At 43.8% G+C, this 16,270-nt stretch overlaps 1 protein-coding gene across 3 annotated transcripts in view; it reads left to right on the top strand.

The window, feature by feature from the left end:
• Positions 1–16,270, top strand: part of PRKCE (protein kinase C epsilon) — a 467,029-nt gene that overhangs the window by 377,256 nt on the left and 73,503 nt on the right. For all 3 annotated transcript variants that reach the window (XM_033124970.1, XM_033124969.1, XM_033124971.1), the window contains one exon: positions 9,634–9,788. In XM_033124970.1, coding sequence (XP_032980861.1) covers positions 9,634–9,788 — 155 coding nt within the window. The remainder of the gene's footprint in view (positions 1–9,633; positions 9,789–16,270) is intronic.

The following is a 16,270-nucleotide window of genomic DNA, read 5'->3' as shown; positions in this document are numbered from 1 at the left end:
TGAGAACTTGTCCATCAGAGTGCTGGGATGGAGAAAGGCTAGAAACCAGTGGCCCAAGAATTTGCACTCTAGTTGGATATACCAACACATGGAATTCTCACAGAAAGATGTAGAACGAAATGTAACATCCCCAAATCCTGATGTTAGAAGGAGCCGGAGAAGTTGCCTCATCTAGTAGTCCCCCAACCTCACTGATCAGTAGGAGCTATCTGGGGAATTTAAAACTAAAATGAACATTCCCAGGAGCCATCCCAGAGTTCGAAGTTCTGATAGAGGGGCCTGGAAATCTGTATGCTTTAAAATGCCCCCCAAGGGATTCTGCTTCTCAGCCAGCTCATTTGGTCCATCCCTTCAATGAACAAAGAGGGTTTCTATAACGTTAACAACCCTGCAAAGTGATCATCCAGCCAAGGCTGGCAACCTCAGGTGGGAAGGAACTCACTGCAAAAGAAGGCAGCAGGACCCAATGGTGGACAGAGGGCTGGAGTTCTTAGAAGTCTTTCCTAGATTGTAATAAAAGGAGCCTCGCTATATCTTCCACCGGTTGGTCTTGTTGGGCCCTCTGTAGTTAAAGATTGAATTTACCAACATTGTAATCCTTCCATTGGTTACCAACATGGCAATCCTTGAAATGTTTTTGAGAGAGTTCCTCTTCAATTTGTTCCTTTGTTTGATAGCTCATTCATTCATTCGTTCGTTCAGTTCGGACCGTCAGCATCTTTAGGAGTAGATTTATTGAGGCTGACCATTGCCACTTCCTTCCGCCACTCTTCATAGGTCCCAGCTTGTTCTCACCCCCATTTGCCTTACTCTAGATCAACTCTAGTTTGTCCAATATGGTGCCCAGAAGCAGATACCACACTGACCATGTGGTCTGACCAACCATGTCCAACAAGAACTACAGGAATGCTTTTTCACCCGTGTCCTGCTTCAATTAAAGAGTGTTGTAAGGATAACCAAGGGCCCAAACTGGTGCAGATGGAAAGCTTCATAGCTGATCAGGAAGGGAAAAGATCAGCGTTGGCTGAACTTACCAGGCATGGTCAGGTTCTAGAGAATGAGTACACTTTGGAATGGAAGAGAAGTAACATCTTTCCAGTATTCCAAGTAGAGAAATAAAGTTTCATTGAATACCTGGAAAATTGCTGCACAGACCTCAGTATGCACGTATTATTTATCCTCTAGGCTAACTAGAACCTCTCCCCACATCTCTGCTCTTTATATGTAGGATCAGCTCTGACTGCCACATTGAACCACGGGGGTATGAGGAGGCATTTTGCTTTCTTCTCTGTGTGGTGTGATCAACCTAAATATTTCCATCTAAAGCAGGTTATATTTTCTTCCCAAAATTGTAGGGAAATATTGATGTACCTTCTCTACTTAGGATCAGCTCCTGGTATTTGCTTATCTTTAAAACTGTCACTAGAACTTTGTATATTCTTTGGAAAGAAAAGAAAAGGTAAGAAAATAGAGACTATTGTGATGTCGACAGGTAAAGTGAACAATTCAGTTAACCGATGAGTTGCATGTAGACAAGATTGAAAAGAGTTTCCTTGATTGCACTGAATAGACGGGTCATTTTAACATTAATGTAGGTGCATTCTAATCCCCCGATTGGTTAGCAGGATTTATTTCTAAATAGAATTAAGCAAGCAGGCAAAGAAAGAGAAAGCAAAGAGAAAACAGCAACAACAATAGCAGCAGCAATAACACGGTCCAGGATTGACCAGGACTGCAGGCTTTATTTACAACTCGAGTAGGTACGTGAGCCTCCTGGAAATCAGATCTCAAGTGTGTGACCTCTGTAGGTGATTCTTTTTGTGCTGGGCACTGGAAATAATAAGATGATGTCTGAGTTTCAAGAGGAAGCCAGATACTGCGAGGTGACTCTGAGGTACCAGACACGCTCTGAGGATGCCATGTATACAATGTATGCAGCGATGATGCAAAAGTGCTTTTCATTGGCCAAGTTCCACATCCTAAACCCTCTTGATTCTCTAATTTCAAAGAGGAAACTAATGTCAAGTTGTTATTCCTAAGTAACTTTAGATGCTGCTCTTATGGCAGGAGATCACTCTGGTGGTCAGTATTGTCAAGATGTAGCCTGTTGGGGGGCTATACCCCATATGATGTGATAGAAACTTCATAAAATGTTGATGACTCCTATAAAAGGAAAGTGTTCTGTGTTATATTGAACCAAAACTTTTCCCTTACCCCTGGCTTTCATGCACAGATGGCAGGAACTTGAAGTTGTTCCCTGGGCTAAATGCAGCTCTAACAAGAGGCAGGAAGTGTTTGAGCTTTATTGGGTGAGTCAGTTTGGTACAACTTTAGGTCACTTGAAACTTGGGGCATCCTGTCAAATAATCATAGTTTTAAACAATTGGAAACAAATACCAGGTATACATGAATGAAGGGTATACCATCTCAGCCAGCAGAATGTCAGGTGGAATTTTTACTATTTGAGCAAATCTGGTAAAGTTAAACCTTTCCCACAAGAAAATAAGCATCCCCCTTTTACCCACAGTAGAGTGGACTCTACTCTCTGTGTCTCATAGAAGATCATTATGAGAAACTGCCATCTAGGAACCCATTCTGTGTTTTCCATATGACTACTGGTGTTGATGTAATTGGTCATTGTGATAGGAATTTGATTGAGATAAATCTTAATTTGGAGAAAGACCACAGAAAGGTCATTACACTTAAGTAAGGCCTTGAACAATGGGAGTTAAAGGGAGGAGAAGGCCTATTAAAAGAAGGACTCAGAATGTGTGAAAATGACTTTAAAAAAAAAACACCACAAAAAGCCAAACATTATTCAAGCAATAATTATTATTGCATAGGAAAATTTACATTATTAATCATAATTATTATTCAGCTGAGACTCTCATTTTTTGTTAATTGACAAGTAAGCGTCCAATAAGAACAAAAAGATCCTTCTTATTATCTATACCTCCCTTTCAACAATACACAGTTGACAGGTCAGTGACACCAATTAAATAAGGCTCTGCCTATCATCCACGTGTGGTATGTCTACTTAAGAGCTAGAAAGTCCCACTCACTGTTGACTATTTTTAGTTTATTATAACGATTGCTGTGCTTTCTTTGTGGGGAAATAAAACTGATTTAGTTAAGTTTCTCAAAGTAGTTGATCTTTCCCTTGGTTCTACCAAGGAAGTGTAAGGGAAAGGGAGGGCTGCTTGTTCTTTTTCAAAGATAATAAGACATTAAGACAGTGGAACTAGGGAAGAGGTGGAATAACTTCAGGCTACCTTTTTCCAGTCCATCTTGAACTCTGTTTCTAGAATAGCTTTTCTTAACATTGGCTTTCATCATGCCATTATATAACTCAAAAGATTCCTAGAATTCTTTACTTCCCACCTGTGTATTCAGAACCACCTCCCTGCTGCCCCATTGCCACCCAGTCTGTCTCCTTTCTACCTATGTCCAAAGTTTATGCACTGTTTTCTAGATAGCAAGTTGATTCACTGGGTCACTCCTACCCCACTCATCCCCACATGCAATGTTCATTTTTGCTTACCACGACCCTGCAGGGCTGTGCTTCTCACTAGCCAGGGGTTCTCAGCCTCCCACCTCCCATTGTTCAAGACCTTAGTCAAGTGTGGTCTTTCCCCTAATTCAGATTTATGTCAACCAGATTCCTATAGCAATGACTAGTTCCATCAATACCAATTGTATTATGGGAAATACAATATAGAAAGTGTTTTCATATGACTATTTCTTATGATCTTCTAGGCTAAGGCCTGGCTGACAGATAGTTATTCTTTAGCAGGGGCTAAGAAGATATGACCCAGATACATAGGTATTACGATCTGATTTGCTACAGAAGAGTTCAGCACATAATGATAGATTATTTTGTGTTGCTTTCTATGGTTTCCTGTCTTTAATTCGTAGCTCCTGGAGACTAAAGCCATGGCTTATGTCATCTTCCGTATCCCCAAGCACCTAGCCAAGGGCTGGGTATCCAGGACATACCTATTGAATTGATAGGTTAACAGATGTAGATATGGAGGGGGAAAGGAGATGCTACAGAGTGTGGAGTGAGGACCCATAATACCCTCAGATGGCATGTTGGAAAAATGGTTTGTCCTGTCACTGGCACATCTAAAGCAAACTGTTCCAAGTCCCGTCTTTTGTTGGACATTCATGTGAAATTGATTCAAAAGCGATAGAATCTTCGCACATATAAACAGCTAACAAATGATGGAGAATGTGTGTCCAAACAAACCCAATTGGCAGGACATGCAGTGCTGCTGAGAGGAAGCCTCTGGCTATCCATCACACCTTGAAAGATGAACAGGGCGGGCCTAGTTTTCCCTTCAAAGGCAGGAAAGTTTAGCGCTCTGGGAAAATGGAGCCCAATAGGAATTTCTAACACACGGTGTGGCCCTTCCGGCTTATAAGTCATTATTACCTATTCTTACCCTAAATAGCCATGACATATAATCTCTTTCCTAATTTTATTATTTTACTTGGTATCGCAAGACCGTAACTTTTTAGACATTCAGGTGAGATTAAGGAAGGAGGAGGTGGAATAAGGCTTTTAAAATCTTTGATTACCTCAGAAAACATATTTGCTTACTTTACCAGGAAGCTGGGGTTCTGTTTTGTTTTGTTTTCTGCCGATGCCAAGAGGGGATTAATGAGTAGCTGCTGGATTTGCCAGCTTTCTTTTGATTTCAGTTTACGTAATTAAGCAGTTCCCAGAATGACTTAAGGTTCTCACTCTGCATCAAAACATGCTTCTCAAATTTGTTAGGTGTGGAGGTCAGAAACAATCCAGACTCACTGAATGGAGGGAGGGGAAGTGAAAAACTTATCTTGCTTTAAAATGCCCCTAACTATGTAAAAAGGGTTGACTACGCTTTGGACCATGCATGTGGAGCTGTATGAGTAGAAAACCAGTTAAAACTGAAGTTCAACATGGGCTAAAGTTAGAATAACTCAAAATGAGGTTAACAAGAGAAATAACACAGGGAAACCAACTATAGTTTACTATTGACTGTCCAGCATCTAGAGCCTCATGCGTGGTGGGTGTTCAAGAACTCATGTATTCAACAAAGACATACCAGGAGCCCACTGTATGCCAGGCTCAGTTCTAGTGGCTGGAGATACAGTAAGGATCTAAACCAACAAAAATCCCTCCCTCCTGATGCTTGCATGGAATGAGTGTTGAATGAGCAGATTTTTATCGAGTGCCTCCTTAGGTACAGAGTTCAGAGCCAGTGGTGATGTAGGAAGAATAAGGTATGCTCCTCAAGAAACCGACAATCTCACTGGGACGTGAAGACATCTGTCCATGGAACAAAAGTACTGTCCAAAGCCCTAACTATATATGGGATGCTGATACAGACAGACCCCGAGAGGGCGAAATGGTCAGAGGAGGTACCCATCTCCAGATTCCACAAGGCAGGAGGCTCACTGCAGCAAACTGACCTGTCTTCAACTCCCTAAGCAGTAAGAATTTGCAGACATAAATATCAGAACACCCTTTGGTTTCATTTCTCTCTTATATCCCCCTGACCTTATTTATTCTTCTACCCAGAGGATGCTTATTTTTTAAGGGGATTATAGCAGCTTTTCTTTGGGGTTAGGCTAATTCCCTTACAAACCAACAGGGCAGAATTACCCACAGTTCCAGCCCTCCTAAAGCATACAGTCAGAAAGACACGCATCAATTATACAAATAAAACCTCCACTGTGCTAAATGCTACAGTGGAGAGCATAGCACATACTAGGGGGATTTGACCTTGTCAGAGAAGTCAGGGACAGCTTCCTAGAAGAAAAGATGGCTGCACTGAAATCTGAAGGATGAGGAGCGATTAATCAGGTAAAGCAAGAGGGGAAAATATTCTCAGCAGGGGATACAGCATGAGCAAAGTCCCTGTGGTAGGAAGGAGTTTGCTCCTGGGACAGAGTGAGATGACTCAAAAGAGGCGGGTAGGGCAAGACCATACAGGCCATATGGCATATTCATTCCATCAGGAAGCCTTTAAAAGAAATCAGTAGAATGAGGGAAGAAGGGAGATGGGTTACAACCAGATTTTCATTTCTGCAGGGGAACTATCTGTATTGTGATCAGCATTTGGTGGGGGAATGGGAGTCAACGTAGGGGTCACTAATTAATAAAGGACACTTGGAAGAATCTAGACGAGAGATGTTAATTGCTTGGGCCAGAATGGTGGCCATGATGATGGTGGAAATGGACAGAAGCAGACAGATGTAACAGGTACAAAACAATAAGCACGAAGGCACAACGGGTAAAAGCAACAGAGCTTGATGATGCATGTAAGGGAAGAAGGACAGGAGGGATTAGGAATGATGTTCAGGTTTCTGACTGGTACGGTTGGCTCAATGGTGAAGCCCTGCCCTGAGACAGGCACCCTGGACAAGGACCAGTTTTCTGGGGGTGGGGGAGATTATGAAGTCAGTTTTGAATATGTTGGGTTTGAGTGCCTTTGGGGCACCTAGTGGGAGATGTCAGAAACGCAGGTGGATAAATGGGTGTGAGCTTGGAGGAGAGGCTTAGGATGGAGGTAGGCGTTTGTGAGTCACCTGCGTCAAGGTGCATTACACACTGTGGGGGTGGATGAGATCACTCAGAGAGTACAGAATGTACAGAGAGTACAGCCCTGTGGGATTCCAACACCCAATGGCTGGGGAGAGGAGAGGCCTACAAGAGCAGGCGGAAAAAAAGAACCCTGCCAGGAACATACGGAGAAAAACCAGCCTGAAAGCCAAGGGAAGCAAGTGTTTGTTGGGAGAGGCCATGATCAGGGAAAAACACTGCTGAAAGGACAGGGAAAAAATGGAGACTTGATAATGACAATAATAGCTATAATGCTGTCAGTAACGGTAGTAATAGACAATGTGTATAGAGTACCAATTATGAGCCAGGCATTTTAACTATAATTTAATCCTCATAAGAAGTCCGTAAGGCAAGTCCTGTTATCATCCTCATTTTTACCGATGAGAAAACGGAGCACAGAGAAATGAAGTTATTTGCCTGAATCACTTGGTCAGTACATGATGAAATCAGGTTCGGAGCTCTTCTTTCTCACTCCACAGCTGCTATCTTTAAAAGCTGTGTGTCTAGTGTTGGAGAATAAAAAGCAGCCAGGGAGGGAGAGTGGGAAGGGGAAGTTTTTCCTCATTAAAGATCTGGATTCTTTCAAACATAGCCAAGGAAATCCTCCATGGTTGCTGACGCCCAAGTCAAGTCGGTGACTCTGGAATGGCATTGCAATGACAATTTCTGATGGTTCAGCTGGCTTAGGGCAGTATTGAATGCATGACACAGCTGTGCTTGCCGTGTGAAATGCTTTCCTCAAGTGCTCTAGGCCGTGCTTCTCAAAGTGGGGCCCCCGGGCCAGCAGCATCAACCTCACCTGGGAATTAGGTGATGCAGATTCTTAGGCTCCATCCCCAGTGTTCTGAATCAGAAACTCGGCGGGGGACCCCGGAATCTGTGTGCTAACAAGCCTCTGTGTGATTTTATTGTACAAGTTTGAGAACCCTTGTTCTTGGGGAATCCTTGAAAAGAAAAAAAGGAAAATTCAAATAACTTATCCATATATCTCACAGCTGCAAATCACCTTGGCAGAAAGCAGATGAAAGAGTCAGTGGTTCTCAACCCTCGCTGCTCCTTGGAATCCCAGGAGGAGCTTTGAAAGCTCCTGATGCCTGAGTCCCACCCTCAGAAATTCTGGTTTCATGGGGCTGGGGTCAGCCTGAGCATTCGGTTTTAGAAATGAGGGTTTGAAGGAGGAATGGAGGATTGAATGAATGGTCGGCAAGGCAGCCTCTGTACTTCTCAGGACACAATTGTACTCTGGAGAGAAAGCGAGGCAGGCCTTGAAGGGGAGGAGCAGGATAAATGGAACAGAAGCTAGACCTTGGGTCCTTTGTGAACACCAGTGAAGTTTGGAGATAATTCTGGAGATTGTGGTGTGGGAGAAAGCTGTCTGAATTTGTAACAATTCCTAATGATGGACTGATTTTTCAAAGAATTGCCAATAATAAAGTAGATACACTATCAAGACTGCTTCATGAATAAAGAAATATTATTGTGACTTGTACTGTCTTACTGGAAACGATTCTATGAATTTTGATTGACAACAATAGGCTAATATTCTCCTGGGAGCTTCATTTAGGCTCTATATGTTAAGAATGTACTCTGCTCCCCTGGCCTGTCAAACATCACTGTTTCCCCTTTGCTCCATGAACCTTTATCCCCAGCCGACCTGCTCAGTTTACTGGTTGGTCCCTAAGCATTCTCACTCTGTTCCTACATCCAGGCATTTGTTCATGTTCCACCACCCCACCTCCACTTTGTCTCACGGCCTCGTTTCACCTAGAACTCTCCATGACTCCCAGTTCAGAGAGCCCACCTTCTAATTCTTTCAGCACCCAGTATCTTTAAAGCACTCTGCTCCTGTTTGGATTTCATCATGCTGCCCATTTCCCATCTCTACTCCTAAATCATAAGCCCCCCAAGGACAATGATGGCTTATGATTTTTGCCGCCTGTCCAGCATAGCATCCCACGCTCTGCAGGCTTAGAAAACAGTAGTCAAGAAACTGCGCAAAGGTGAATTTTAGTCCATCTGCTTCCCCTAGCATCATGGATGTGCGTTAGAAGGCACCAGCCCCAATGCGATGTTACGCTGGTTTGGCCATTCTGAAGGCTGAGGCAGGAATCCCAGAAGGAACGTCGTCCAAAGTGAACAGTGGCCCTCATGGGAAGGGGCTTTCACAGTCTCATTATTCCATGCTACTTTGTATAACTTTCATAGGACTGCCTTAACAAATTACCACAAACTTGGTGGCTGGAAACGATAGAAATGTATTCTCTCACAGTTCTGGAGGCCAGAAATCTGAAACCAGTGATATTGGGCCAAAAGAATATGTCACCTAGGCCATGTTCACTCCAAAGGCTCTAGGAGGGAGTCCTTTCTTCTTCCAGCTTCTGGTGGCAGCTGTATTCCTTGGCTTGTGGCCACATCACTCCAATCTCTGCCTCTGTGGTCACATTGCCTTCTCCCTTCTCAAATCTCCCTGTTCTAAGGGCCTTTGTGATTGCTTTTAAGGCCCACCCTGGTGATGTGGGTAACTTCCCATCTCACAATCCTTGGTGTCACCTGCAAGTCTTTTTTTTTTTTTTTTTTTTGGTGCCATCAAAGGGAGCGTTCACATGTTAAGGGATTAGGACATGGATATCTTTTGGAGAGGTCGTTATTCAACCTACCACACATATAAAGGTAACTGGAGCCTCCAAAGGCACAGACACGTACTTGCCCAAGGCATTACTTCAAGGTCATGACAGAAATCAGACAGACCCAGGTCTCCTTTCTGTCAACTTCGGGCTTCCTCCACTAGACTGGGCTGATGCCCATAAATGTAAGACAAGATTTTAAAATAATACCTCAGACCCTCATTCATGTGCGGTATTCACTCTCTTCTTTCTGGATTATGTTGTGGCTTCCAGAATTCATCCACCTTCTTCCCCGTTTCGTTCTTCCCCCAGTTCTGTTAGGTTAGGCTCACGGTGCACTGGCTTGTGTGGGCAGCTGCAGGAGAATTAGCTAAGTAACATTTTTGCCTCCCCTTTCAGGACCGCCTCTTTTTCGTCATGGAGTATGTAAATGGTGGAGACCTCATGTTCCAGATTCAGCGCTCCCGAAAATTCGATGAGCCTCGTTCCCGGTTCTATGCTGCAGAAGTTACGTCAGCCCTCATGTTCCTCCATCAACATGGAGTCATCTACAGGTAGCTCTTCTCTCCTCCTCTCTTTGCTCAGAGTGAAAAAATGAATTCTCCAGATACTTGAACTGACTTTGGCTCCTGCCCAGCTGGTCTCTTAGCAATCCGCTTTAGATTAGTTGTTTGTTCCAATTTGCTTACAGAGGACTTTTGGGGGTTCGTTTTATCACTGTGAATGTTAGTATTTGAATAGCCCCAGGAGACCCACTGTTTGTGCCAGTTTTTTTTTTTTTTTTTTTTTTTTTTTTTTTTTTTTTTTTTTTTTTTTTTTTTTTATTTTATTTTTTTTTTATTTTTTTTTTTTTTATTTTTTTAATTTATTGGGGTGACAATTGTTAGTAGAATTACATAGATTTCAGTTGCGCAATTCCGAATCACATCATCCATAAATCACACTGTGTGTTCACCACCCAGAGACAGCTCCCCTTCCATCACCGTACATTTGATCCCCCTCACCCTCATCCCCCACCCCCCAACCCCCTTACGCTCTGGTAACCACCAAATTACGTTCCCCAGATTAATTTTCAAACCCCGTGGCCATCCTGTGGTCACCGACTGCCCTCCAATCCCCTCACCCTCCCCCCCACCCCCCACTCCCCCCGCCCATCTAGCAACCCTCAGTTTTTCCTCATTGTCTCCCAGTTTCTGATTAGTTCATTCACTTATTCTTTTCTTTAGAATCCGCAAATAAGTGAGATCATATGGAACTTATCTTTCTCTGTCTGACTTATTTCACTTAACATAATGTTCTCTAGATCCATCCATGTTGTTGCAAATGGTAAGATTTCTTTCTTCCTTATGGCTGCATAATACTCCATTGTATAAATGTACCACAGTTTCTTAATCCAATCATCTACCGATGGGCATTTTGGTTGTTTCCATGTCTTAGCTATTGTGTATAGTGCTGCAATAAATGTGCCAGTTTTGATTGAAAGCCCAGAACGACATTTTAAAGGCCTGGCGCCCAACGACCTTGGGGTGACCTTCTTTTCTGTCTCTCCCCACCCTCTTCCTTCAACATCAGGGCATTCTTTTTACTTTTTCCTCTGTGCCATGAACTTCCTCCCCTTCCCAACATCTTGCCACTTCCTGAGTTTGTTTGGCTTCGTTGTCTCTAGCAGATAGAATCAGAGAAGCAGGAGTTGCTTGGGGGTCTCAGGGTTTATAGTCCGGGTGGAGGAGGGAAAGGGAACTAGACAATATCCAACAGGAAGTGACTCTTTGCAGATTATCTAGTCCCCTATTACTGCCCTGTCCCTATTCCAAGAAAACATAGGACACACACACACACACACACACACACACACACACACACACTAATTTTCCAGTAAGGCAGCAGGACTATTTACGCAGGCTCTTCTGTGAGGTCAGGAATTCTGGGAGGAGTAAATATTTATAATTAGCAACAAGGACACTAAAGTTCCTTAAGGTTTTTTTCAAGGACTGTGAATTTCTTTACTTGGTTTTTGCTTCCTACTTTCTCTCTCTCCCTCTCTTTCTTTTTTCTTTTTCTTTTTCTTTCTTTCTTTTTTACTTTTCAGTTGGGTAGACAAATAGCTGGCTTGGTTCAATACTGAATGTAGTCACTTATCAGAACTTTACTGACCTCCTGAAAACAATGCCCAAATCTTATTCGAGGGGCTCTCACTAACCCCCACCCCAGGCGTCCCTTCCTACTGACATCTCTTAGCTTCCGAAAGTATGCGTCTCTGTGCTCAAAAATAGTCAGTGGTTCCCTATGGGCTGCATAATAAAGCCCATACTTTGTCGCCTGCTGTTCATGGCCCTCCACGTTGACTTCATGTATTTATTTCCTATTACTGTGTAACAAATTACACAAGCTTAGTGGCTTAAACAACACCCATTTATCGTCTCAGTTTCCATGGATCAGGAGTCCAGGCATGGTGTACCTGGGTCCTCTGCTCAGGGTCTCGCTGCTGTGACCGAGGAGTGTAGCCAGGCTGCTTCTTGTCTGAAGTGTGAGGTTCTCTTCCAAGCTCACATAGTTGTGGGCAGAATTCATTTCCTTGCAGCTATAGAATTCTTGTGGCTTACTTCTTCAAGGCCAGCAGGAGAGAAAAATCTTTTCTGCTTTGAGTCTCTAACTTCAGGTAAGGCCTGGACCACCCTGCCCCCCGCCCCCCGCCCCTTTAAAAGGATCACTTGATTAAATCAGGCGTACCCAGGATAATCTCCCTTTTGTTTAACTCAAAGTCAGATGATTACAAATATATGGTGATGGAAGGAGAACTGACTCTGGGTGGTGAACACACAGTGGGATTTATAGATGATGTGATACAGAACTGTACACCTGAAATCTATGTAATTTTACTAACAATTGTCACCCCAATAAATTAAAAAAAAAAGTCAGATGATTAGGGACCTTAATTATATCTACAAAATCCCTTTGCTCCATAATGTCTCATAATCATGATAGTGATATCACATCACCTTTTTCCACATTCTTTTGGTTACAGGTAAGTCACAGTTTCCACCAAACTCAAGAGAAGGGGGTGATGGAATTATGCCGGAACTTGACTCATGGGGGATCGTCTTAGGTTTTGTCTGCTCTAGGCCAGGACACCTTTCCTTCCCTTCCCACAGCACCTTGTTTTGAACCCCCTAAGGTTCTTAGCTTTCCTCACACTCACCTGCCAATTCCAAACTCTCGTGTGCGTCTGTACCTCCTCTCCACCTGCTATGTCCAGCCCAGGAGCCTCATGCAATACCACCTGCTTGCACAAAGCCTGGTCCCACCAGCCAGAGGGAGTCTCTCCATTGCCCACACTTTCATCTGCAATTTGGGGGTGGGTTGCAGTTCGAGACTTGCACGGCCTCCCCTACCACTGTCCACCTGGTGTTCGGAGTAGACATCCATGTGGATCCTTCACTGAGTTGCCCACTCTCTTAAGGGCCATTTCTTCTTCTTTTTTTTAACCTCTCAATCTTCTTATTCTGCATGCTCTTCTGTCTTGCATGAAGTAAACAGTCAACGAATGACCATTGACTTCAGTTAGATTAAAACCCTAATCTCTGCCCCAAAGCAATTTACAAGCTAGTCAGAGATACAGGAGTTAGATATATGAAAAGATCCCCCATACTACAAGGCAGCGCATTGTTAGGTGCCATGACATAAAGAAGAATTGTCACTCTCTGAGGTGTTATCCCATATTATTATTATAGGGTGGGTATAATCATCCACAACTTACTAGCAGGGATGCAGAGACTCACCTTAAATAATTTGCCTAAGGTCGGAAGTGGCAGATTTAGGAAGTATAACTGACTGATCAATAGGCTCCTGCTGTACCCCCACGACACTTGTTATCCTGCCTTTTGAAGCCTAAGGACAAGCTCTTTAGCTTGTCATTCCAGGTATTCCAAAACTTAACTTTCCCTTACATTTCTAGTTTTCTTCTCCTTCCCTAAATGAAGGCTTCGCTCCCATCCCTCTTGTGAACGATTTTGCTCCACTGGCTTCTATGAGCCATACTTTCTGCCTCTCCTTCCCACCTCCCTGACCATTTCTCCTCAATCTTTCTATCACCTGGCCTGGCTCCTTCTTTCCGTTCTCTGAATGCTGGTTTTCCCTAGGGCCTTCATCCTACTTTATTCTTAACCTAAACCCTCTCTCTGAGCATTGGCACATTTGCATGCCTTCAAATGCCTCTTAGGTGCCAGCAACCCCGTATCACTATATCCAGCCCTCAGTTATCTCTAGAACCCCAAACAAGATCTTTCTCTCAAACCTCTCTCTCGAGACTTGACCTTCAAAACCTTTTTCCTTCTTCCCTGGCTGGTTTGCAATACTTTACTTGACTCACTGCTTCTCGGTTTTCTGCCCTTCTATCTATCCACCTCCCCTCCATTATTTAGTACTCTTTCAAAGCACAGGCTGATTGTTACATGTTCCCCTTCTTCTCACCCTACCACCCTTATAAGATAAAGCGCCATCCCGTTTGCTGGCCTTCAGACTCCCTCGTACCCTGGCCCTGGGACTGCTGTGCACAGCTCTGTGGTTTGGACACCACACTCAGGTGTGAAGAGCACAGGCAATGAGTGGAAGGTGGAGCCCACCCTGCTTGTGTGGGTAGCTCCTACCCAAGAAACGAGATGCCTTTTTGTGGTTCCTGACAGAGACACCATGCGCGCTAACAGGGCTCTGGTGGCCCGCAACAATCCTTTGACCCTTATTATTGTTCCCCCAACCCCATATCCCACCCTCCAGGTACTCCCAATTATTTGACATTCTCCCCCAAGTACCATTCTCTTTCATTTCTCTGTGCATTTGTCCCCACGGTTCCTTGATTACCCTCGATCCTATTCTGTGTCTTGATCAGTGAGTAGTTCCCAGTGCACATCCATGGCCTTACCGCCTCAGAGTTCCTGGCTTTGAAAATCTGTAGATTCCATAGTACTGAGGGAGGGGGAATAGATCAGGATATCGGCAAGAAAAGAGTGGTCATGAGTTGGTGATTGCTGGCACTGGTGATGCCTACATGTGGGCTCACTATTTTGTCTACTTTTGTGTATGTTTTCAATTTTCCATAATAATATTGTAATATTTTTCAAGAGAATAGTGATTCCAGAGCAACCTTCGTAGAGCTTTTGATTCAGGTCTTGGTATGGGGTTTAGGAATCTGTTTTGTTTTGTTTTTTAAAGCATTCCTCAGGTAATTTGGGGACCACAGGTCTAGATAAATTCCATTCTGCCTTCAGGACGATGTCAGGTGTCCCTGTTCTGACCACCCAGCCTGTCATGGAGATCGTTTGCCTTCCCTGAGTGACATAACATCTCTCTCTACCAGGTCCTTAGCCGGTGCCCTTTGCTGACCTTGTAGTTTTCCTTGAGATGCCCCTTCTGTGATTGAGAACTCCATGTGGGAGTGCTCACCTAGTTGGCCTAGGACAGTATCTTCCTTACAGTAGGTGTTCACTCATATTTGTTCTTCTACCCCATTATAACTCCAAAGCTTTCCAGTCTAGTGCATTGCTGTGTCATAGGTGTACTTCTTAAAAGTCTGTGTTGGATGTATTCCTAGAACACAATTTTTTCCCTGACCCTAAAAGGCCCCCCATTCCTTCATATCTCTCATTTTATGGGTTGATGAGGACCATGTGGTCTTTATTTCCTATGATGCTCTGCTTTAAGCTGCCAGCAGAAGGGCTATTCAGGGTAGTTAGTCGGCAGCTGACCTAAGAGGCTATGAGTGTGTCTCCTTGCCTATTGGCTGTTCTGAAGCCCAGGCAGAGCTCATATTTTGTGCGATACAGGGGCTTATTTGAGAGATTGACAAAACCAGGTTTTGGAGGAGAACTTCATTGCTAAAGCTGAAACTGAATTATCCAGCCTTCCTTCTGGAATTTACACAGAAACTAATTAGCGGTTATTTGGCCAGTGTTCAAGAACGTAGGGAAGCAGTCCTTTCTGTGGCTGGTGGCTCACACTTGAAGGAGAGCCCAAGCTGACAGGCGTGACCCCCTTTCCTCTGGTACCTTTCTGGGTCAGGTTCCCCACACCGGGCTGCATAGGGCACTGTCTCTTATCCCCTGCCCAGTGTTCCTGGGACTCCACTGTGTACGATGGCAGAAAAAGACATGAGCTCACGGTGTGTCCACTCTTCCCAACCACGGCTTTTAAAAATCTCTTCCCCTCCCTTACGCGTTCACACACACCATGCGAAGTGGAGGTTTTGAAGGGTGGGCCTTCTTTCTAACATTGATTCAGGGAACTCTCTCCTCCTGCACCTCATGCTCAGTGCATCTGTGTTTCACTGAGCTGCGCAATAGCAGCCGCTGACTCTCTGAGAGCATTCCTCCATCCATGCGACACGAAAAAGGGGAAATTGTGTGATCTGCCTCAGAAAGAGGGCAGCCAGAGGCCCTGGGAAGACAGCCGGAGGCTTGGCAGACAGGAATGTGTATTATTCTTTCCCAGTCCGGAAGCCAGGAGTACTGCCGCAGAGCGTGGTGAACGTGACCTGTGCCACTCTGGCTGGTTGTCTTAACGTTGTGTGCCTCAGTTTCCTAGTCTATAAAGTCGAAATAACTGTTGTCCCTGTCTCATGAGGTTGTAGGGATTTAGGGAGTTGATAGATCTAAATAATTTTGAATAATGCCTGCTATAAGCACACTGTAATTCCTCAATAAAGGTTAGTTAATCTTATTGTATCCTGAATTGCTTTTTATTAAGATATATTGAAAGAACATTGGAGATCTTTTATCCAACCCAGTCTCCAAAAGGGAATCTATACAGGAATGAATCTCTTCCTTCTTTCTTATAGAACTAAACTCCTTTTTTTTTATTATTTTAATTATAATTTTAGAGATTATAGGATAAATAAAAATTTAAGCGGCAAAGAAATGGGTAAAGTCAGTTTTTCCTTCACCAGCCTTTTAGCTACCCAGGGTAAAACTGTTTCTAGAAAATTTGAGAAATCTTGTTGAGCAAGTGATTGAACCACTCTTTAAGACTGGCTTCCATTTGTGAA

The sequence above is a fragment of the Rhinolophus ferrumequinum genome, chromosome 13, assembly GCF_004115265.2.
Source record: "Rhinolophus ferrumequinum isolate MPI-CBG mRhiFer1 chromosome 13, mRhiFer1_v1.p, whole genome shotgun sequence".
Taxonomy (NCBI): Eukaryota; Metazoa; Chordata; class Mammalia; order Chiroptera; family Rhinolophidae; genus Rhinolophus; species Rhinolophus ferrumequinum.
The sequence above is the reverse complement of the archived record's forward strand: the minus strand, read 5'-3'. Positions and strand labels throughout refer to the sequence as shown.